This window comes from Lytechinus variegatus, chromosome 6 (assembly GCF_018143015.1).
Source record: "Lytechinus variegatus isolate NC3 chromosome 6, Lvar_3.0, whole genome shotgun sequence".
In the NCBI taxonomy this organism is placed as follows: Eukaryota; Metazoa; Echinodermata; class Echinoidea; order Temnopleuroida; family Toxopneustidae; genus Lytechinus; species Lytechinus variegatus.
The window spans coordinates 25,507,192-25,530,625 of NC_054745.1; the positions used below are offsets into that span (position 1 = coordinate 25,507,192).

Consider the following 23,434-nt stretch of genomic DNA (forward strand, 5'->3'; position numbering starts at 1 on the left):
CCCTGTCGACCTATTGGTGGTTTTGGGGTGGTTGGTCTTATGTTATGTTGGCCTTTTCAAGTAGAATGTTTTCAAATGTTTTTGTTGGTTTTCTAGCTCAATTTCACATTTAAATATTTTAAATTCATGTTATGACAATTTAATTTCGCGATAGCCATGACCGCCTCAGTTATTTGTCATTTTATTTATTTGTCACTTCAATCATGTCAATGTATTTTCCGTGCAAAATAATTATAAAACAGGTCACTAGAATTTAGATAAAGAAAATGCAATTTAATAAATTCGCAACAATAACCATTTTCCCACATGTTGTTTATTATCTCTGCAAAACATTCTTCAATGAATCAAGTGAATTTTTATAAAGAGCATGCATTTTAATGAATGGGTATTAAAAGTAATTTCTTTCCACATTTGAATTAATTGTATTTGTAACATCTTTTTTTTTTAAATTAAGAAATCGGCATTCAAAATCAGATGTTGCATTGCGTGGCAGCTGTTTAGCCAAACGAATTTTCGTATAGGCAAGCATGTTTTACATTAGGGCTTTTGATTGAACATGTGTGGATTATTCGGCGGTTCTATTTCATGTATAGGCCTACTTTTCCTGTTAGTAATATTTGAAATAATGTTATAAAATGTACTATAATGTTGTTTTTTCTAGAGTACAGACACTGGTTAATGGTATGGAGCCATCTCTTCCATATAGATATAGAGGATCACCCATGAAATTTAATAATTAAAAGTTGAAAATAATTTACGTAGAAAAGGGACATGTCAGTGGTGGATCCATTTTTGAGAGGAACATTTTTTTTACTGGAATGTATCAAGCATAGGCAATTGGGGATCTTTTTTACACATCATTATTTTGAACTTTAAAAAAAGAAAAAAGCACATTCGTTAATATGTAAGACCATCAACAACATCTTTGCCATGACAAATAATGAAATGTTCAAATTTGAACTAGCCTTGAACTTACATTTATTTCAATGATTATAAATGGATTATAGTGTCTTTAATTAAATCCCACTGTCTGATTTTAAAATGTGAATGACTGATATCTTCGGGAAAACAACAACGAGTTAATTGAAATGCACATTAATAACTTTAGGTGACTCCTATATGAAATTGAACGGGAAAACCTATATTAGATTTTGGTTATTACAAAACAAAGTATGATTTTTGTCATGATTTCCTAATTATTGACAGATTTCGTACGTAAGTACAATTTCCAAAAATTAAAATATCGATTTTTTGCAGTGTAATTGTAAATATTAGTAGAGAATAACGATGAAGAATTGTATGGAAGGGGGTTGTGAAGATGCAAGGGTAAATTGCAAACTCGTCCACACATCACAAAGTCTACCTTCATTTAGTCTAATGCCATTCTGTCCATCAACACTTCGTCTAACAACCATTTGTTGCAATAACCATTAGGTCCAATAATCACTTCGTCTAATCACCGCATCATCTCTGACCATTTCGTCTCATAACCAATTGGTCTAATATCCCTTTTATTTTCATTCATTTCGCCCAATTAACACTAATCCTATTAGACCAATTGGTTTATGGACTAAATGTCTATTAAACCAAAAGGGTATTAGACGAAACAGTGGGTGAACGAAATGGCACTTAGACCATGTGGATAGTGGACGAACTGATGGAAGACCGAATTATAGTAGACGAGTAGGTAATTAGACGAAATGGCAATAGACCGGTTGGAAATGAACCGAATAACTACTGCAACATACATTGGTGTGATGCTGATATAAATGTAAATATTCATTCTTTATTTTTTCTCAGTTTGGAGACGAATGGAGCAGAATGGACTTTTTTCCCCTGTGAGTTAAATAAAGTATTTATGTGCATCTTAGCACAGCTACAATGTGATAACATGGTAAATGGTAACATACACAAACAATACATTATACGTTGAAAACAAAGCATGGTTTTAGGGATAGTATATGAGCTTGTATAAAAACATCAATACATCTGAATACCTTAAAAATTAAGTTGTTTACAGGAGAATCTCATTTCAAACGTATTCACTAATGTCGGTAAAACAAAAATATTACTAGAAATAGAACGAATAATGAAAGGATGACTGACTCTTCTATTGTAATAATAAAGATAAGGATAAAATACGAATCTTCACCAGCATACATACAGTTTACTTTACCTTGCTTGTGTCATGGCGTACTTTTCCTATAGCTTCAAGGTCGTGTGTGTGGAGGTCGCACGGGCCTATAAACAAAATATGCTATAGGAAAAGTACGCAACATTTGTCACAAGTATTTTTGGGTAGATTCGGACCTACTCGTGTCATTCGGGGGCGTAACGTTCCGAGCTTCGACATTCGCGTCGTCATTCGGCTGTAATCTGAGCCATCGGCAACATTCGGCTTATGCAAAAGAAAATTTTAAAACACCACTTTCCATTGTTCTCACTCAGCCAAGCGTATATTATGAACGTAGAAATTCATTCAGGTGCAACCTGCAATAATATGAAAAGAAATATTTCTTTATTGAAAAAAAATCACGCCTATCAAAAAAGCATACTGGGTAGAATTTGACAAGAGACTGCTTGGTTTTACCTCAGTCAAATTTTTCCCAATGGCCGCCGTACGGCAAGACGAATACAATCGCTTTAACACTATTTGTACAAGCTACATATGGGTGGTTTGAATGAAATTACTGTTTACGACTCGCCGTACGGCGGCTGTAAAGGAAATGTGACTGAGGTAGGACTATAAAGTAAATGTTTTGAAGTGTTCTTCAAAACATTTATCATCTAATCATCATTTTAAGGCGGATATGCTCTTGAATTATCGTGTCTTATCGATCCGAATTCTCGAAGGTCGGCTAACTTATCCCCATGGGCTAAAATGCGTCATTTGACGTCATTGGCTCACGAAAGCTAAATTTTGCATTTCTCAAAGGTGGCCTAAGTAGCTGACCTTAGAGAATTCGGGCCATCATGTCTAATGTTAGTGTCAAATCGTATGGATATCAAGTGTAAGAAGAACATTGATGTCAAATACTTTCATCATGTTATGATAACATCAGGGTTCGTTACACAAAGCTTAGCGATGAATAGCAAATGTAAAAGAACACTTCTGACTGGCCCCTGGTCAGTATTTTAAACTAAATGCGCGTGTAACATTGATTCTGACTGGTCAGTCCATTTAGCGATTGATCGCTAAATCTTTGTGTTACGGAGCCCTGGTCTGAAGGATAAAAACTCATGTTATACAAAAAACTCGTACTTGTCGGTAGATAGTTGTGATATCAGTGGGTTTCACACCGCCACTTAGAACGAATTCAATAACACAGCAAAGTCAAATCACAAGGAACAGCTGAGAGGTCTTTGTCGAAAATAGATGAATAGCAGATCGTGCTAAGTTTCGGAGCTGACGAAATATTGAAAATAAGTCGTTTGTCCAGAGAACGATGCTGCTGTTTTGGGGGCTTTCGTCAAAGACATCACTGTCATGAAGGGTACTGGACAATCACTGGCAGATGCAGAGGAGCTCAAAGCGGGCCCGTGCACCTTGCCCCCCCCCCCCCTTTGAGAGGCACACAAAATTGTAATGTAAATATGCGGTTAAAACAGAAGTGTGCCCCTTTCCCCTTTTAATGGAAGATCTTTTTTTTCTTTTTTTTTTTTTTGCTTGTCAAATGTGTTGGTTCGACTTGTCAATTTTATCCTCGGGGAAAAATGTGCCCCCTTTTGGAAAATCCTTGATCCGGCCCTGTTGACAACATACTATCGAATATCGTCGGTCCCTTTTTAAGAGGCGTACATTGCTATTTGTTCTACTTAGTTTGTGGAATACCGAGGTATTTCTAGCTTGAAAAAAATAATATTTTTGCTTTAACATACCGTTGTTGATGCATTTGGGTTCCACAAACTCATACCGCAGCGGATAGTCCCACGAAGAGCAGTTAGAAAAGCACAGAAAGTCAGTATAACCGAAAAGGAGGTTGGAACAGTGATTTGCTGGAAATACAACAAGCAGGGCATCAAATTACACAAATATCGTTCCATCAAGCATTGTCATGACAAAGACATTTCAAGTGATTAACTGTACACAAACGCAGATCGGGTAACGGGGTACTTTGTCATATAGTGTCTTTATACATCTCGGGGTTTCTAGTTAAAGGCGCGGTAAAAAATGAGTACCCTATGTGGTATGTTCCATACAGAGCAACGACTAAACTATGATGAAACACCTGAAGAATATATTGCTAAATCGGCAGTGTAAAGAGGTAGCATACAGACAGTGTTTTATTTTAAACACTCGGGTGGCAGGGGGCAGATCCCCCCGACGAGTGACGAGTCATAACTCATTCAAGGGACATACCCCTGCCCCCCCCCCCCCGACGAGTCACAACTGATCCCTGACGAGCCACAAGTGGCCCCCTCTTTTGAATTTGAAGACCTAATTTTTTTTTTCTGCTTGTCATTTTTTTCTGTTGCGAAATGTCTTTTATTTGCAGTTAAAGACCTTTTTTTTTGCTTGTCAAATTTTTTCCTGGTACGATATCCTTTTTTGTGTCAAATTATTTGGCGGAAGAATTTGCCACCCTACCCCCCCCCCCCCCCCCATTTTCGAAAGTCCTGGGCACGCCACTGGTCAGCCTATTCCCATCTCTCCAACCACTCAAGCCTCTGATAGGCACAGATCCTACGGTAGCTGTCAGACAAAAAAGTCTGACAAGTCCTTGTATGAAAGACTCCTTAAAGGTCAAGTCCTCCTCGGAAAAAAGTTGATTTGAATCAAGAGAGAAAAATCAGACAAGCACAATGCTGAAAATTTCATTAAAATCGGATGTCAAATAAGAAAGTTATGACATTTCAAAGTTTCGCTAATTTTTAACAAAATAGACATATGAACGAGCCAGTTACATCCAAATGAGAGAGTCGATAATGTCACTCACTATTTCTTTTGTTTTTCATTGTTTGAATTATGAATATATCAACTTTTACGAATTTGATGATTAGGACCTCCTTGCCTGAAGCACAAAATGTTAAAATAATGGAATTCCACGTGTTCAGGGAGGAATGAAACTTCATTTCACATGACAATAAAGGGAAAATAAAAATATTTGATATTTGCATACCGACCGAGATTGTGCATATAACTGTTTTGTGAAATGAAGGGAAACTTTAAAATGTCGTAACTTTCTTATTTTACATCCGATTTTGATGAAATTTTCAGTGTTATGCTTGTTGAATTTATATCTTTTTATTCAAATCAAGTTTTTGTTGGGGTGGACTTGTAATTTAAGCAAGTTGAGCTCTTAGAGCTGGAGCTAAGTAATTTGTAAAATATTCTTAAAACGTGCTTTAGAAATCTTATTCTTAAAATAGCAACACGTGACTTTCATTCAGCATCGGTTCTTGTCGACACATAAATTTCATTCAGCATTGTTGGCTGTTGTTTTTTTTCATTACGGAGTTTTATCCAGTATCGACGAGATCCTATTTGAATTTTGATTGCAGGGATGTTTTTCAGGGTCCTTGGGATTGGCAAACTCACCGAACATCGCGTGGAACAGTTCAGCAATCTAGTGCCGTGTGCAAGAACTGAGATGAAATTTGCGCATGCTCCAAGACTTAAAAGGGTTGACAGGCAACACGTGACCATAAAAATCAAGATCTGAAACAATGAAAACAGAGTGTAAATAGACCAAGTGGAATGGGGTGGGGCCTTGATAGCAATAAATTAACGCGGAGCGTTGTGGCCCAGTGGATTAGTCTCCGGACTCTGAAACAGAGCGCCGTGGGTTCGAATCCCAACAATGGCGTAATTTCCTTCAGCAAGAAATTGATCCACAATGTGATGCACTCAACCCAGGTGAGGTAAATGGGTACTTGGCAGGAATTTATTCCTTGAAACGCAGTGCGCGTAACAGCTGCACTGCTAAAGCCAGGATAAATATGCTGCATACACTGTAGAACGCTTAGAGACTTCTGAAAAAGTATTAAGCGCTATATAAGCAAGTATAATAATTATTATTATTTAGGCAATAGGTGTGCATTATATGTTTTATTACGTGCAGCTTTCTCTTTCTTATGGGACATGGTTATGAAAGTGCAATTTTTAGTGTTTAAAAATGAAGCCCACATAAGAAATGTATAAATAAATGAAAAATAATTGTAAATAAAGAGGCTTCGATAGGAGGTAATAATAATTTGTAAACAAATTGTCGACATTGCTCCTGCGTGTTTAAGATCGCATGCACGATCTGTAATGAAAATCCTAAGTCATATTAACTGAAAAAATAACTAAATGTATATCATGGAGAGGATTGGTGTTCTCAATGCATACGGGTTTTTTTATAAATTCTTTAATATATATATATATATATATATATATATATATATATATATACATATAAATATATATCCTTATATGTGTAGATGCCGATGATTGTGCAAAGTGCTCAGTGCTATATAAAGCAAAGCATATATTCACACACACACATTTTTAAGTAACACCCACGCACACACGTTTAGAAGGTACATATATGTGTGTGTGTAATATATATATACTGATTATCTGTATGATGAACACGAAATTTGTCTTTTTATTGGGAAATATCCATTTTGTGTGTGTGCGGAAACGGAAAACAAAAGTTAAATTTGTACAAAAGGCAAAAGAAAATGAAAAATATGAAATATTCTTACCGTCCATGTGTATCTAGAAATCGTAGCAAAACCACTCAATCCAGTCATAAGGTAAAACTGTGGAATTAAGAAAATTAAATAACCATATTTGGGGCGAAAAGATGTCTTTGAAAGTGGTTATGAATACTTTGACACATTTGGTTGCAGTGCTCATATTAAAGCTCACCCGCGAACCAAAAATGAAAATACTCACCCACACACATACACACACCCTGACGTACACTTTTTCATACACACCCTCACACCCACACACACAAACTTTGAAGTTCACACACATGTGTGCGGTCTCATACACACAAAACACTAACCGGCTATTTTCGGACATACGGATCATACATGTAGTTCGCTAACTGGGGACGCTTCCTAATCCCTAACACATACACCCGCACGCACAACTTTCAGATTGATTGGCCACACTATTTTTTTAGTTTCCTACGGAAACAATTTGACATGAAAGGAGGAATTGACTGGGCATGGTTATTTAGGATGGGGACGTCCCCGGTTGACCGGTAAAATGTAAGAAAATTATCAAACAAGGAGTTCATTACAATCTCACAAACACGCACACAAACACACACACATGCTTATGCACATGGTATAAAGAGAGAAAGGAGAATAGGAGAGAGAGGGTGAGAGACAGATTAAAATCATAGTCCGTATAATGCCAAAGTCAGACCAGTGAAACCGACTCCAAACTGACCAATGCGATTCTTCGTTATTTTCAATGGCACGCTATGGGTCGGTTTCTTTGACAGTGTGACTGTAGCAATATCAAACTGGTTTACTTTCAATTCGTCTAGTGCCAATTCGTCCGATTACCAACTCGTCTACTATCATTTAATCTACCATCAGTTCATCCACTATCCACATGGTCTAATTGCAATTTCGTCCACTCACCATTGCGTCTACTAACCAATTGGTCCAATAGACATTTAGTCCATACGACGTTTGGTCCAATTGAACTCGGTGTTAATTTGGCGAAATGAATTAAAATAAATTTGATATTAGCTGGTTATGAGACGAAAGGTCATAGAAGAACCGGCAATTAGACGAAGTGATGATTGGACCAAATGGCTGTTAGTAGAAATGTTGATGGACGGAATGGCATTAGACTAAATAAAGGTAGACTATATGATGGGTGGATGAGTTGGCAATAGACGAATTGACAATTAACCATCAAACTTACAAAAGCAAGGGTGAATTCAAGACTGTAGAATCGGGCTATTGTTCCACACGTCACCACACCAAAGGCAGCTAAGATGAGCACCACAGAGGTAAAAACACCTACCCCGGTTACATCGTAGTTTTCCGATTCCTTATTGCCCTGATGTCACGAAAAAAACAAAAAGTAATGGCCTACAAATTTGAGCAAATGAAATTGATGATTTTAAAAAAAATCTTAAAATCTTATTTCTATTCAACGCATAAAGTAGAGCCACTGGAAAGAACATAGTGTCCCACGATGTGTGCCACCGTATTTCAACAGTGTGAAACAATGTGTAAAATCACCTTCAAAATATTAATTCTATTCAAAGCATAGATTAGTGTCCAAAAGTATGTGGTCACGTTGTGAACGCAACTTCACACTGTTAAATTGGAGCATTTCATCAGTGTGGATCATATATTCACACAGTCGACCAGTCCAACACGCTGTGAACTTTCACACTGTCCAGGTGTTCACAGTGTGAAAATTTCTTGACATTGGTGAATTTGAGCATTTTTAGCGTCCCATACTGTGTGCTCAAATGTGGAACACGATGTGATTTCAACAGTGTGAACACGCATATTCACAAAGTCGACAATGTGAACACACTGTGAACAATAACTCTGTTAAGGTGTCCACAGTGTGAAAATATCTTCACACTGTTGAACTTGAGCATTTGAACATTTTTTCTCACAGTCCACTATGTGAACACACTGTGATCACACTGTGTGACGCTGTGTTCTTTCCAGCAGATTCAAGACGCTTAGATCATAAGGAAAAAAACGAGCGATTCGAAATAAATAATTATAAGAAAATATAATCGAAAATCTCCCAAAAGAAAAGAAAAAAAACTACGATATTTGACACCAGGGTCGCTTAACACTAAAAATTAGCAATATTTTAAAGTTAAACTGAACATGGAAAATGTTACATTTAATCTGAAAATTGAAAGCATCTGCAATGCTCCAGGAAGGGAGATGGTCACTGGTCGAGGATATGTGTCCCACGAATCTCATATATCTCTAATCTGGATAGCTGTAAATATTGCTATAAGTTAAGTTACCACAGTTTTTTGGTGTCCTCTATCTCTCTCTCTCTCCCTCTCTGAGGCGTAATTAAACTAGCCTTTGTACAAGTCCTCGAGCACTGCTTATCTGTCGAACACGTTTTGAAAATCATAATCATAACAACAGGCTAAATCATTGTAATTGTCGTGATCACCAGAACAAGCCGAGTTTGAGAAAATATAACAGCATCAAGTGCCTTGGATATAGGCTAGGTGTACACTAACTTACCCAACACGCCCATGATGTCCACCGGTGCCAAGGCTTTTCCTCTTCGACTGTTGAATTTTCATCTTCAGATCTATTTTCATCTTCAGGTCTATTTTCCTCTACTGCTGCGTCACTCATTGTCGGCGTTGCTGATGTATATATAATAATAATGATGATGATAATAATAATTATTATAATGCAGTTCTTGTATAGCACATATCACATTATGACAAAACGTCCAAATTAGCTTCCAAAGGACTTAGATATTATTTCCCTGGCTTAAGCCACGCAGCCTTTCCTAGCGCGGATTCATTTCAAGGAAGTTCCTGCCAGGTACCCATTCACCTCACCTGGGTTGAGAACAGCAAAATGTGGATGAATTTCTTACCGAAGCGAATAACGCCATATCTGGAACTCAAACCCACGACCCTCTGTTTCAAAATCAGAAGACTAATCCACTGGGCCACAGCGCTCCACACACATATATAGTATGTATCAAAAAAAGTAGTCAATGATTTATTGCCATATGATAAACTAAAAAACTTTTCATCAGTACCCTACCTAAACCTCGGATGTCCTGAAAATAAATTTGTCCCAAATGAATTGATCTAGAGAACAATGCTTCCATGTGTATATAAATTATATACAAACATTTATATGTACATATATATATATATATATATATATATATATATATATATATATATATATATATATATATATATCTTAAAGTTTCACGTATTGGCTTCTCTAATAGTAACAAAATATGCTGAAGATAAATGGTAATGCTTTCAAAGCCAATATAGTTTTTATTTCCTCGAATTTTCGACGGACCTCCGTCTTCTTCAGGAGAATATTCCCCTGAAGAAGACGGAGGTCCGTCGAAAATTCGAGGAAATAAGAACTATATTGGCTTTGAAAGCATTACCATTTATCTTCAGCATATTTTGTTATATATATATAAACAAAGTGGGAATGTTCTGCTCGGAGTTGGTCCAATGAATAGTTAAAACAGAAATAAAAACTCCGTAATGAAAATTTTAGTGTGTGTGTGAGTATTTATCTATACATACACACACATATATATATTTACATATACATACAAGAATTGTACATCCATTAAATATAGCAAAGTAAAGCGGCATTATTAGTATGAATAGAGCACAAACTAAAGGGATATTATTTTTTGATAGAATATTCGATTGACAAAAAAAGGAATTCATTTCGAAAGAGTAAAGAGGCACAATTTCTTAAGAGACACTAATTATCAAATGATAATGTTACTTAGCCTGAATATATACTGATATACAGTAAAGAGTTATGTCATCCACAATGGAGGGGGGTATAAAGAAAGTTGGCATCCTGATCACACTTTGCGTTTATTAATAATTTGGTTTGCCGCATGTCCCCTAACCTCTTAATTTAATGGCTAAGTTTGCTGTGGATTTAAACAATTCATCGAATATTGATATCAAGCAATCGAAATATTTGACCAAATAATGATAAGGAATCAACAAAGATATCACATGAAAATTGAAAGTTAATCTGATTAGGTCTTTAGTTCAATTTCTTTCTTGAAAATAAACTGTCATCGTCACTTAATATTTTCATTCAAAATCGCTCTACCACGACAGTTTTGAGCGCGTTGAATGTTCTTCAAAACAAAGTGTATCACCTACCGAGCCTACACAACAATGGTTGCTAGATAACACTGCCATTGTCGACTGGGGGCAAAATGTGGTTTTCCCCTTTTCATATTTTGCGAATGCCCTTTTATATCGGAACATTTCTCTCTGATGTCGTCGTTCGGTAAACACTGATCTGTTTATGTTGGTTACTAGGACGATAAACGACGGCTGTGCATTTGGCTTGGTGGTTGAGGTATGAAACATAGTAAAGAACTAACCAAAGTTATCTTTCCCACAACAGAAGCATGTGTGAGGGTATATGTGACGTGTGTGTGTCTGTGAGGGTGTGTGTGCGCGCGTGTGTCGGCATGGATGTGTGTGCGCGGTCGGCGCGTGTGGGTCGTGATGGGCTGCGCACGCGTGTTTTTTCAGAAGTATAGAAGTTTTTCATCATGATCTTAATGCAACTGGCCAAATAGATGTAAAAAAAAAAAGGCCAGCAAATGTGTAGATAAATAAGGGCATTGTAAATAAAATAGAATGAATATATCATAGACACTAATTACTTACGATATTTCAAATACTGCAGACAGCTTCAACTTAAAATTATAATGCCGTTCTCCAGACCTCGGCTTCTATAAAGAGTAAAATTAATGACACTGCTATGAAGTCATCTACCTATCCTGTCTGCAGCGTTATGCTGGAGCAACAGACCAACGGGGTGATGATCATGAGTAATACATGGTTCTGACAATAATTGTTAAAATGTTTTGTCATGTGACCATTCATGCTTAGCTGTCAATTATTATTTCATACCGAGTATTATGGGAGGGCTGTTGACAGTGCCACTGTGCCTTTATATTTTTATTTTTATTATCTTTTTTAGATTCATTAATTAATTTATCATCGTCATAGGGGGGTACATTAAAGATTAAAAGTCAAAACGACACATTAAATCTTTCATAGATTTCCTTCGATCTCTCTCTCTCTCCCTCTATTTTTTCATATTGCCTCTCTACCTTTTCTCTTTTTCTATCTTTCTATCGTTCTCTCTCTTACTCTCTTTGTCTTTTTCTATCCATCCATCCATCTGATATTCGTTAGCAGTCAGGTTACTCGATCCCACGTTTGGCGGGGGGGGGGATTCTTTTTCCATAACTTTTTTTTTATTAATTTCGGTTTTTCGATTTTTACAGTTTTTTCGGTGATGTTAATTTGTACTATTATTTAATTCTTTTTTTTTCAGTTTGGGACTGCCAAAACTGCTTTTTTTAGAGGGCTCACTGCTGAAATACCACCATTAAGAACATGATGCAACTCGTGCGTTCCATAAAGACACGCGCCACCATCGTTTACCATCATGGGAGGCTTTTCACCTTAAAAGGGGGAGATCACTAAGACATAATCGTAATGTAAAAATAGCACAGAGGAGTAATGAAAGTATTGGGGAAGGAATAAGGAAATTCCATCAAAGATTAGATCATTATCATTTTGCGACCTGAAGTGCGAGGAGCTATCCCATAGGGGGCTATATCGTGTACTAAAAAAAATCAGTGAAATGTAATTTTTGTTCCGCCCCCCCCCGCCAAAAAATAAATGGATTTTATCATACCTTCGGTATGTTAGCAGACAAATTATTTCGCACCCACTCCTGGAAGAAAAAAGTACATCATGAACCATTAAAATGAAATGTATGCATTTTACAGAGCTGCCAACCTGAAAAAGAACATTCCAGTATTTTTAAAGTTGAAAATCAGTATTTCGTTAAAGGAAATCAGTATTTTCACAAAATACCATAGGAAAACACATAAAGCTGAAACTTTAGAAATAAGTATTTTACACTAAACTATCAGTATTTTTTTATCACTTTTCAGTACTAAATACTGAAAATCCGTACTACTTGGCAGCTCTGATTTTATAATATGAGGGGCAGCTACACGTACATGACGTCACAAATAAAAAAATAGAATTCTAAATAACTTTCCTAATCTGTAATTAATGGTTTCTCCTAAAATCTTCATGTTTTTTTTCTGGTATTTTTAGAACAAACTCTAAATGTTAGTATTACATTATGTTGTTACATTATAAGTACATTGGTAAATGAAATAATAAAATCCGATGTGTGCTGCAATGTAATAAAAGAGCCATTTCAAAAAAATATGTATACGATTTCCAAAATAAATGACAAAGAACTAAAATTTCCAATGCCTAGCTAACCCGAAGATTTAAGTGATACACTAGAGAGTTTTCGCAACACGACGCGGTCTACAATGCACCAATTCCTTTGAAGACCAGTTCGTAGTTACTTCATGGGCAATTTTGGTCAAATGACCTTTCATTTCTTTCATCATGATAGGCAGATTTCAAAGCAAGATATTACGTAAGCTTGCCTTACATAGCAGGATGAAGAAATTGAATAGACCAGGTGACTAGAATAGAACACAAATGAACACTTAATGAAGGTATTTGTTGCATTCCTACTTTGAATGCATATCTTAGCATGTTGCCAAGTCTGTTGCACATTGTACTTGACAAACTGTGAAATACCAGTCGTTCGTGGAAGCATTGTTGTTTTTTTGTGGATGTAAATGAAAACGACAATTCAAAAGAATATATGAATAATCAAGACATCAAAGTTGGTGCTTATCTCATTAGATTTTAAACCACCATGTCACTTTAGTGCAAATGACCTTCTTCTGATCATGCGTAGAATCTTTTGATCATGCGCAGAAAGGAACTACGAAAAGGCTAATTCCTTTGAAAATGCAAGTCAAATCACAATAGAGCTAAGAGGCTTTTGTCGAAAGTTGATACACCGGGACAGCAGCGTCCTCTCATGACTCTGGACAACGACAATTTGCGATTGTTAGTCCGGTGTGAATCTTCGGATGATGTCCCGGTCTACCAACTTTCGACGAAAGCCTTTCAGCTCTTGTTCAAGCCCCCTTCATATCTTTCTGAACTCATTAACACCTACACTCCTTCCCGTGCTCTCAGGTCACAGAATAAGCATCTCCTTCAGGTTCCTCGTTTTAAGACACAGTACTACGGCCATAGCTCCTTCACCGGCAATACTGCAACCCTTTGGAACTCTCTCCCGCTTGTCATCCGGACTGCACCCACGATCCAGACCTTCAAGACTGCACTTAAAACGTACCTGTTTAGCAATTGTTTATATTTTTTTTTATTTGCACTGTAATAATAAAAGTCACAATTTTTAATATGTCAAGAGCTAAGTTATGGTATTGTTAGATATGATTTACCATAAATTGCATGGTTTTATGCCATGCTGTATAATTATTGAATATTTAATCATATTGTAATCTATTCCTTCCAATGCCCATATTGTATGAGTTGAGATAATTCATGTACATGTGAAGCGCATAGCGACTTCGTGTATCATGCGCTATAGAAATGTAATTTAATTGTTATGACTTGACTTGCATTTTCAAATGGTGTGTTGTAGAGAGCGACCGCGTCGTCATTGCGAAAATTCTATACTGTCTTCTGCGCATAAAGTTTGAGTAATATCACTAGGAAGTTTTCGCTCGGTGACGTACGGAGGATTTCCGGGGAGAGGGTACTTGGTATAAATGTGTGATACGTGTGTGCCGCGGTCGAGACCCCCATTTTAAGCCTTTCCATTCCAGGGCATCACCTATTTAGAAAGCCTTAGAAATTCTTATTTTTCTCCAGTTCTGGAGACCCTCAAATTTGTGATTTTTCGTTCCAGTGCGAGATCATATTCAGCGCAGCACAGTGGCAAACTGCTAGGAAGGCAAAAGCTCTGCACAGCGATTCGGAGACCGCTGATTGGTTCATCACGCAGAGACCTCGTGACCAATTTCATACATTCAATCGACATTCCGAAACGCGGAATTTTAGCTGTTCCAGGGCGTTGTGTTTTTATCAACCGTTGATCCTAGAGCAGTTCTGGAGACCCCCATTTCGAAACCAAGGTTTCGTTCTAGAGCCCCTTATTTTCTTTTTTGGGGAGGCACATAAGTAATTTGAGTACCGGGGATTCAAAAAAAACGGAGTAAATCTATTGTCAAATGTCAGCAAAGAAGATTTGTCCAAAATTGGTAAATCAAAACAGCAGTTTAGTCTTTGATTTTGGACAAAGTTTTCAATATTTTTTTACACAGACTTCTTAGTTGTTCTTTGTCATTTGACGGTCAGTTTACAATACAATTATCTATGTTCTTGTATACTCCGCAGGTTGCGGTGCTTCCTGCACAAGACTCCATGTCAGTTTAATTCAATACAGTTTACTCAAGCATTCATTTTCATCCGATTGACATTTAATCCAATATCATATAAAATTTAAAAATCAAAAACATTTTTAAAAATGAATGGAAATACAGTGTGTAATAGAAGATGGCGTAAAGCCCTGAAAGTGGGTGCTTGTGTTATATGGGATACGCCTGCTCGAAACGTTTCCTTTGGACTGTTTCTTTCAATCATTGGCCTACTTGACGGTGACAATCATCGGATCAATGTAGGCAATAATGAAGAATATGTTATTCAGATGGCAGTCACAGTCACATGTTCGTGAACCAATTAACAAGCCGATGAATGCCCATCCGAGTAGGTCCATGATGTTCCGGAATCCTACTAACGGCGGTCCCCATTGTCTTCGAACATATTGACCGAATAGTCGAATAGGCAATATTTTTCAGGTATTTGACTCTTCAAGATATCATTTTAGTTTTCGAAAACTTCAGATGACAATGACATTCACATGTTCGTGAATCTATTAACTAACCGATTAATGCCCACTTTTTTCTATAGGTCCTTTATGTTTCGGAATCCTACGCATTGCAGTGCCCATTGTCTTAGAACATATTGACCCAATAGTCGAATAGGTAATATGTTCTTCGGATATTTGACTCCAGGTCAAGATATCATTTTAATTTTCTAAAAAAAAAGTCAGATGACAGTGACCGACGCATGTTCATGAATCGATTAACTAACCGATTAATGCCAACCGCTTTGTATAAGTCCATGATGTTCCGGAATTCTACGTACGGCGGATTCCATTGTCATCGAACATATTGACCAAATAATCGAATGGGCAAAATGTTCTTCAGATATTTGACTCTTTAAGATACCATATTAGTTTTCTATAAAAAAAATCAGATGGCAATGGCCGTCACATGTTCGTGAATCGATTAACTAACCGATAAATGCCCACCTATTTGTAGTTCCATGATGTTTCGGTTTCATACTAATGGTGGTTCCAATTTCATCGAACATATTGACCGAATAGTGGAAAAGGCAATATGTTTTTCAGGTATTTGACTCTTCAAGATACCTTATTAGTTTTCTATTAAAAAAAGTTACAGATGTCAATGACCGTCACATGTTCGTGAATCGATTAACTAACCGATGAATCCCCTATTTGTAGGTCCATGATGTTTCGGTATCCTACATACGGCATTGCCATTGTCTACGGACATACCAATCGAATAATCCAGTTTCATCGAACATATTGACCGAATAGTCGAATATGCAAAATGTTCTTCAGGTATTTGGCTCTTCAAGATATTAATCCCGTTTTCCATGGTTTTCCGAAATTAGTACATATTCATGCACACTTATTGATCGTCTCTTCGCCTCGTCTTCTGATGAGAACGACTACGAGGAGGAGATTGATCACTGCAATGGCATGTATGAAGCCGATGATGATGAAGACCTTCGTAAAAGATCGGGTGACATCGAAAAGGTAACCTATGGAATATCAATAAAATAGAAGAATATGATAAATACATTAAATTAATGATAGCAATAAAAGTTATTAATTACAGCACTGAATGTGTCCATGGGTTATGGCCTGCAATACATCTTGAATGATTTGGAGGAAAGTCCTTTTACTGAAACTACATCATGTACATTGGCCCGTATTCTGATAGCAGGTTTAACTTAAACTCAGGTTTAAAGTTGTGGTTTAAGTATGGGAAGCCAAATGTATCAATTTTGTTATTAAGTTGTATGTTTCTATTATGTTTACTGTGCCCTTTCCTGATTCATCAATGGTGAAGACAATTATTTATCTACCCTTCTTAGACAATTATGAATTATTTGAGCCGAATGGGCTGAAATATGACATCTCTACTGTTAGTGATTTATGTAACAATTGGCTGTCCATACTTAAACCACAACTTTAAACCCGAGATTAAGTTAAAACCGACTTCAGAATACGGGTCATCGTGTCTTATTGTGCCAAGTATCAGTCCCTAGTTCAAAGGTGAGTTCTGGTTTTAGACAGTGAGTCTTCTTCAACCCAGCTCTTATCACTGAGCACAGAAGATTACATCCCTGAAATATGTAAAGACCATTATAATGTCAGTCAGGAAATAGTTTTCTCGGATATTTTCTGTCTATTGTGGCCCCTTTAAACCTCGATTTTTTTTCCAAGTCATTTTAGCAATCACTTCCCAGACGCTTTGTATAATGGTGATAATCTTTTGTCAAAAGCCCTTCATAACAAAGCAGCCTTTGTCGAAAATCGGTGAATCAAAACAAGAGTGTCGTCCTGGACTCTGGATATATATTTGTAATTTTTCGTAAGACAATATGCTGTCCGTCCCGCGACACTCACTTTCGACAATGGCCTGTAATCTTTCCATTGACTGGCATATAAAGTAGATTTTCAACGTTCCGAAAAGCGTCTGTGAAATGGATGCTAAAATACACTATCAACAACGTACGGAACTGTGTGAGTGGAAGTCTATTATTAAATATTTAATTGTCGATGGGCAGTTTGAATTAATGCAGAGTGTGCACCAATTAAAGAACCCAAAGCTTATTTCCGTATGCCTATACTTTTATACATTACATGATATATGTATGATTTTTTACAGAAGGACAAAGCAGAAAACACATGACTCTAAAAGGTATAGGCAAGGCCTTTTTTTTTGGTGCGTTCCTTCAATTTCACATAAGCACTGACCAGGTTTTCGGTCCACCAATTTGAACCAACTTGAAATACTACAAATATTGTAAAGTGGAAGTGCCATTCAAATCTGTTCAGAAGAACAAGAACAAGAACACGATACTTAGTTCGGAATGGACTCCTGCTATGCCGAAGATTCCACTTACCTGTCAATAACCCTCCACATGAAATGCCGACTCCGCAGGTGAAGCTGTAAAGCGACAAGGCTATGTCAAAATTCGCCTCGTCAAAGACTGCTTTCTTGGACAGGCTGATATACACGTTGTCCTCGATGAAAAAGCAGAGCCCCTGTGTAAATGCCAGGACAGCCCGAAGAGGATAAGCGGAGCCGATGAAATCCAACAAGAAGGAAAAGGTACAGATTGTGCCTACGATGATATACACGACTAAATCATTGGCACCATATTTGAGGAGGATCACGAGGACGGAGCGACCAATCACGCCAGCTATACCTCCGATCGTGGATAGATAGATAGCTCTGGGCGGCGGAATGCCCAACTCTTCAGCATGGGGAACCAGAAACAGCATCCACGCATAGATTATATAATTCACCAAGAACGCAATCGGAATTGAAACAAGGAAGATCCTTTCCTGGAGTAGTCCGTGACACAGAACCGCTGGCGCGTTTCGGGCAAGGACAGGCTCGCGTTGGATCAACCGTCTTTTCTCTTGGCAGGTTTCTTTGCAATTCCCATCCTCACGTTCCTTCTCCTGTGACTCCTCCTCCTCCCCTTCCTCCTCCCAGTGAAGATGCATATCCGTCTCGTTCATCAATTCGCCATTTTGATTCCCACGCTTGTGTTTATTCTCCGCATTGCCATGGTTGTTGGATCCGCCAGTTCTGCTAGCATCTCCGTTGCCTACCGTCTTCCGAATCGCCGCGCCGCATACGAGTGTATGAAGCGTAATAGCACCGAGAATGAGGAATGCACCTTCGTATCCATAAGCTTGAAGCGACTTTTCAATCACAATAGGCATCAACATAGAACCTGATGTGTAGCCATATGAAGTTAATGTGCTCCAAAAAACAAAATTTTCTTGAAAGGAATCGTTCAGTGCGAGGTTTAATGGTGTGAAGGTCATTGAAAATCCAGCACCTGAAAGTTAAAATGTTGATGCTAATGATAATAATTAGAAGAAGAATAATCGTGCTTGAAAAATAACTATAAAACGAATAATGATAATGATAACAAATTATAATAAATTACAAATATAAACAATGGTAATGATAACAGACATTTATATAGCGCCATTTATGGATAGTCAGAACTACAAGACCACGTGAAAAGTCAAGTTCTTGATGGTAAAGTTGTGTCTCAGACGTAAACATTATTATGATTGATACACATGATATAAAAATCATGACAACGATGATAATAATAATAAGAAGAAAATATATGATAATACATAACAAAAACTATAGTAACAATAATGATAATGATAATAGTAATGAATTATAATAATAACACTTATAATAATATCATATAACATTGGTAATAATAACAGCGTTTATATAGCGCCATCAATCGAAAGTCAGCGCTTACGGTGCTTGTATAGTGACTGCACTACGAGTGCTGATTTTCTAGTTTAAATTTGAACAACAATATCAGCACTTGTTGTGCAGTCACTATACAAGAACTGTGGGTGCTAAATTAGCACTTCATTTTTACAGTGTAAAAAGGTTGGTCTCACATCCACACACACCCAAACGAAAACGGCCCCACACACAACTGCACATTATCCATATGATTATTCACAATTGCTTCCCAATATAGTTGTTGCTTCATTATACATGAGCAAACATTCGTGCTACACATAGAATGTGATAAATTATATACATTCTGTAATAGGTTTTTCATATTCAATATTCATATTTTACTACATATACTACATGTGTGATAATTATACCACCAGAAGATGAATTACATATATTTTTATTCATTTGGGGGCCTAGAAAGTTTCTATATCATTAACTTGTGTTTCTTTCTTGTTTTTTTTATCATTTTTTGTTATCTATATGAATAATGATATCATATTCAACACTGATTATTGTTCTTATTTATTAACAACTTTGTCATGTTCACCGAGGTCCTTACACTCTAAGAAACGGAGAGCTAATTTAGCTCTTAAAGAGCTTGATAAGTAACTGCACTTCCGAGTGCTGATTTGTTTAGTTCAAATTTGAACGAGAAAAATCAGCAGTCACTATACACGCTCATTAAGAGCCAAATAAGCTCTTTATAGCTCTTCGTTTTTTGGAGTGCAAGAAATACACCTACCTGCTAGAGCGAGAAAGACTCCGACCGCAACTGTGTTCCTCATGAAAGCGCAGGCAATAATACATACACCAGACAAAAGACCTCCTGACATAGCAACAGACCGGTGGTTAGCTAGCCGGAGAGCAAGTGTGACAAATGGACCTAATATTGTGAGAAAATGGATGAGAACACGAGGGTACAATAAGCACGACGATTCATGAACGTCACTGGGCAAAATGCATATTTGAAGGGAAAATTTCAACTCAACATTACGTAAAATTCCAAATTATTTGGTATGTTTTTAACCCAACAAACATGCATATTCCCATTTTACCCAATGGGTAAACTTTTGTTAGTGTTTACAGTTTAAGTGTCATTTAATTCTTACATAGAATATACATGATGGTCGGCGGCATGCTGCAGATTAGTCCTATCGTTGCGTAGTCCGATTCAAGACGCTCGACCATCGTAGGAATAAGAACACCGAATGATTTCTCTATTCCGCTATCAATAAACAACATTGTGAACTTGCTTAGAACGACCAGGTATTTCCAGTGTCCAACGTTATTGTTTGCCTTGGTCATTTTCAAAGCTCAGTCCAGAAGCAGTACTCCCTGAAAAGCACGGTTGTACGTGACCTATAGCTGCCATTCCAAAATAAGTCGCCAAATATCAATTTGGGTTCTTTTTTCATTGTGCTCACTCAAGCATGAGGTGTCCACACTGTGCGTACTCCCAAGCAGCATAGGCCTGTACGCAAAAAAATGTATCACACAAACTCTCGTATTTCTTTTTTTACTTTTCGGAGACAATATTATCATTTACAAAGAACCTTTCCTGGCGATTTATTGTTGGTTTGGGGAAAGCTGGTCGCAGTTGATTGGTTACCTATGCTCCATCCTGTAGGCCTATGGCGCATTTAGTTTTTGAAACGTCACCCTGAGTGCACAACCATATAGTACCATAGAAAATATTTTCAAAAGATGGCTGAAAGTCCGAGTCTCGATGAAATCAGGGCATCGCTTTTATTGAGTCAGTAACTTGGACAATATTGTAGATCTGTAGTTCTAAAGTGGCTGTTTTTCAGAAATTTTGAAGAAAAAAATGAAACAAGTTACCTATACTTTTTTGTTAATGTAATAGCATCGGGTCGGAAACCATTACATCTAAATAAATGGAATAAAACTCATAATGCAAAAAAAAAAAACGCTGACAATTTTAATAAAATCGACGAATACCGAAGATAATGAAGTGTAAGGTTTAACACTATTTTGTAAAAACACTTAATGCACGTTATTATAAATGTGTCATACGTATACGTGGGATGATAGTGCTATGAACCCACTATCCGAAGATATGTAACTAAGTCATAGGTCTATCTATTTCATACATGACTTTGTGTGAATGATATTGACTGTATACCTTCTAAAAAAATAACTTACATCAATGATTATCCTTCAGCTAAATAATAGTCGCTTCATTTTTTGTTGGTGTTACCACAATATAAAATGCGAATTGTTAGGCCTATCCCTTTTTTAATTCCAATGGTGTGTTCAATGAAGTGATCAAGCGAGAATATGTTTTGGCAATTGAATGGTAAAAGCAGTGTGTTTCCAACTGGTCTAATACCGATTATTCCAACTACCAACTCGCATAGGCGGCGGAAGCGGGGGGATGGGGGACGTGTCCCCCCTCCCCCCTAAATTTTAGGTGGGGGATGGTCCCCGGCCCCCCCCCTAATTTTTTATTTGATAACCTTTTTTTTTTGCTTGTCAATTTTTTTTCCTGCGTCCCCCCCCTAAATTCACGTGGACCCCCCTGAAACGTGTGTTGTCCCCCCCCCCACAATTTAGGTTGCTGACCTTTTTTTTTGCTTGTCAAAAATTTTTGATTAGCCACTCGTGAGTAAGTGAGTGACATCATCAACTCTCTCATTTGCAAGTAACTGGCTCGTTCATATAACTAATTTGTTAAAAATAAGCGAAACTTTGAAATGTCATAACTTTCTTATTTTATCCGATTTTGATGAAATCTTCAGCATTGTGCTTGTCTAATTTTTCTCTATTGATTCAAATCAACATTTTTTCTAAGGTGGACTTGACCTTGAATAAACAGAGAAAAATCCAACGATTATAACACCGAAAGTGTCAAAATTGGATGTAAAATAAGAAAATTATGATATTTTTAAGTTTTATTTTTTTTAAGTTATATGCACACCTCGGTCGGTATGCAAATGAGGTAACTGATGACATCACTCACTTTTTCTCTTGTATTTTATTATGTGAAGTATTCTAATTTTCTCCTCATTGTCCTGTGAAACAATGATTTATTTCTCCCATGTGGTATTACCATTGTTTGAAATTTTACGGTTTAGTTAAGTTGGTCATTATTGTCAAATCTGTACAGATTGAAATATTGTATAATTCAAACAATAAAAAAATAAAATGAATAGTAAGTATAGTAAAACAAACAGCCGCCTCCTCTTCCTCCCTCCCTGCATGACCATTCGAGCCCCCGCACATTTCGGGCTCACACTTTACAAATCTGAGTGCACCCCCCCCCCCTCCCGTTATATCCACCAATACCGTAAGGTATGATATTACCCCCATCCGAGCCTTCCATTCCATTCCATTCCTTGTTTTTATTTGGCAATAAGTCATGATTGACTATTTTTGTCACTCACTGTATAAAAAGTGGGGTAGCAATTTTATTCATTAATATTATTTTTATTTTTTCCCCCTTTTTTCGATCATTTCTTGTATATTCATTCTTTTTTTCTATGAAAAAACGAACAAAACAAAAACATTTAATACATATCGGAAGAAAAAACGATATAAGGTCGATCTATGTGATATTATATAAGAGAAAATCATTCTAACAAGAGGGGCTAACATTTTAACAAGTTTTTCGGTACTCTGAATTCTAAGTGTATCAAGCATCATTTGTGATATATTCGGGTTTTTCATTTTTTTTTCACAATTCAAATACTCTCAGTGGCCTAAGATTAGTACGTAAAGACAGAGAAAGAAAGGATTTATGTGATCAAAAAGTGATAAGATAGGGAAAATAAACTGATTTGGAATGACTGAAAGGGAGACAGGCAAGGAAAGAAGAGCCCCCTGAGCTAGCTAGCTCCCACACCCGTACCAGAGTTACGGGGTTATGACTGTCCCGTCGGTGGATTCAGGTCCATCAACATCTTGAGGTTTGATCTTTCCAGGGGACAAACGCCTTTAACCTACCTAACATGGAAAATAAAAAGGGGCCCTTGTGGGAGGAAGCCCTTCCTCCTCAATTGTGACCCTCAGTCAGTCTGCTAAAACGCTACGATAGGTATACATCGGATACAATGACATGGAATTCCCAGAAAATTAATCGGATACTATTTTAGTTCACATTTGTGGTGCCTGCCGCCGTGCCGG

The 23,434-nt window shown here is 37.1% G+C and overlaps 2 protein-coding genes across 2 annotated transcripts; both read right to left on the reverse strand.

Moving 5' to 3' along the window:
- Window positions 1-2,475: 2,475 nt before the first annotated feature.
- Window positions 2,476-9,306, reverse strand: LOC121417660. Its single transcript, XM_041611394.1, has 6 exons — window positions 9,190-9,306; window positions 7,877-8,014; window positions 6,691-6,747; window positions 5,540-5,659; window positions 3,880-3,996; window positions 2,476-2,490 (listed from the first exon to the last, which is right to left on the reverse strand). Exons 1-6 carry the CDS (start codon window positions 9,304-9,306, stop codon window positions 2,476-2,478), a joined length of 564 nt encoding a protein of 187 aa, XP_041467328.1.
- Window positions 9,307-14,973: 5,667 nt separating this feature from the next.
- Window positions 14,974-20,648, reverse strand: LOC121417260 (monocarboxylate transporter 14-like). Its single transcript, XM_041610898.1, has 4 exons — window positions 20,401-20,648; window positions 20,034-20,174; window positions 17,901-18,851; window positions 14,974-16,529 (listed from the first exon to the last, which is right to left on the reverse strand). Exons 1-4 carry the CDS (start codon window positions 20,594-20,596, stop codon window positions 16,387-16,389), a joined length of 1,431 nt encoding a protein of 476 aa, XP_041466832.1. The 5' UTR covers window positions 20,597-20,648; the 3' UTR covers window positions 14,974-16,386.
- Window positions 20,649-23,434: the final 2,786 nt, after the last annotated feature.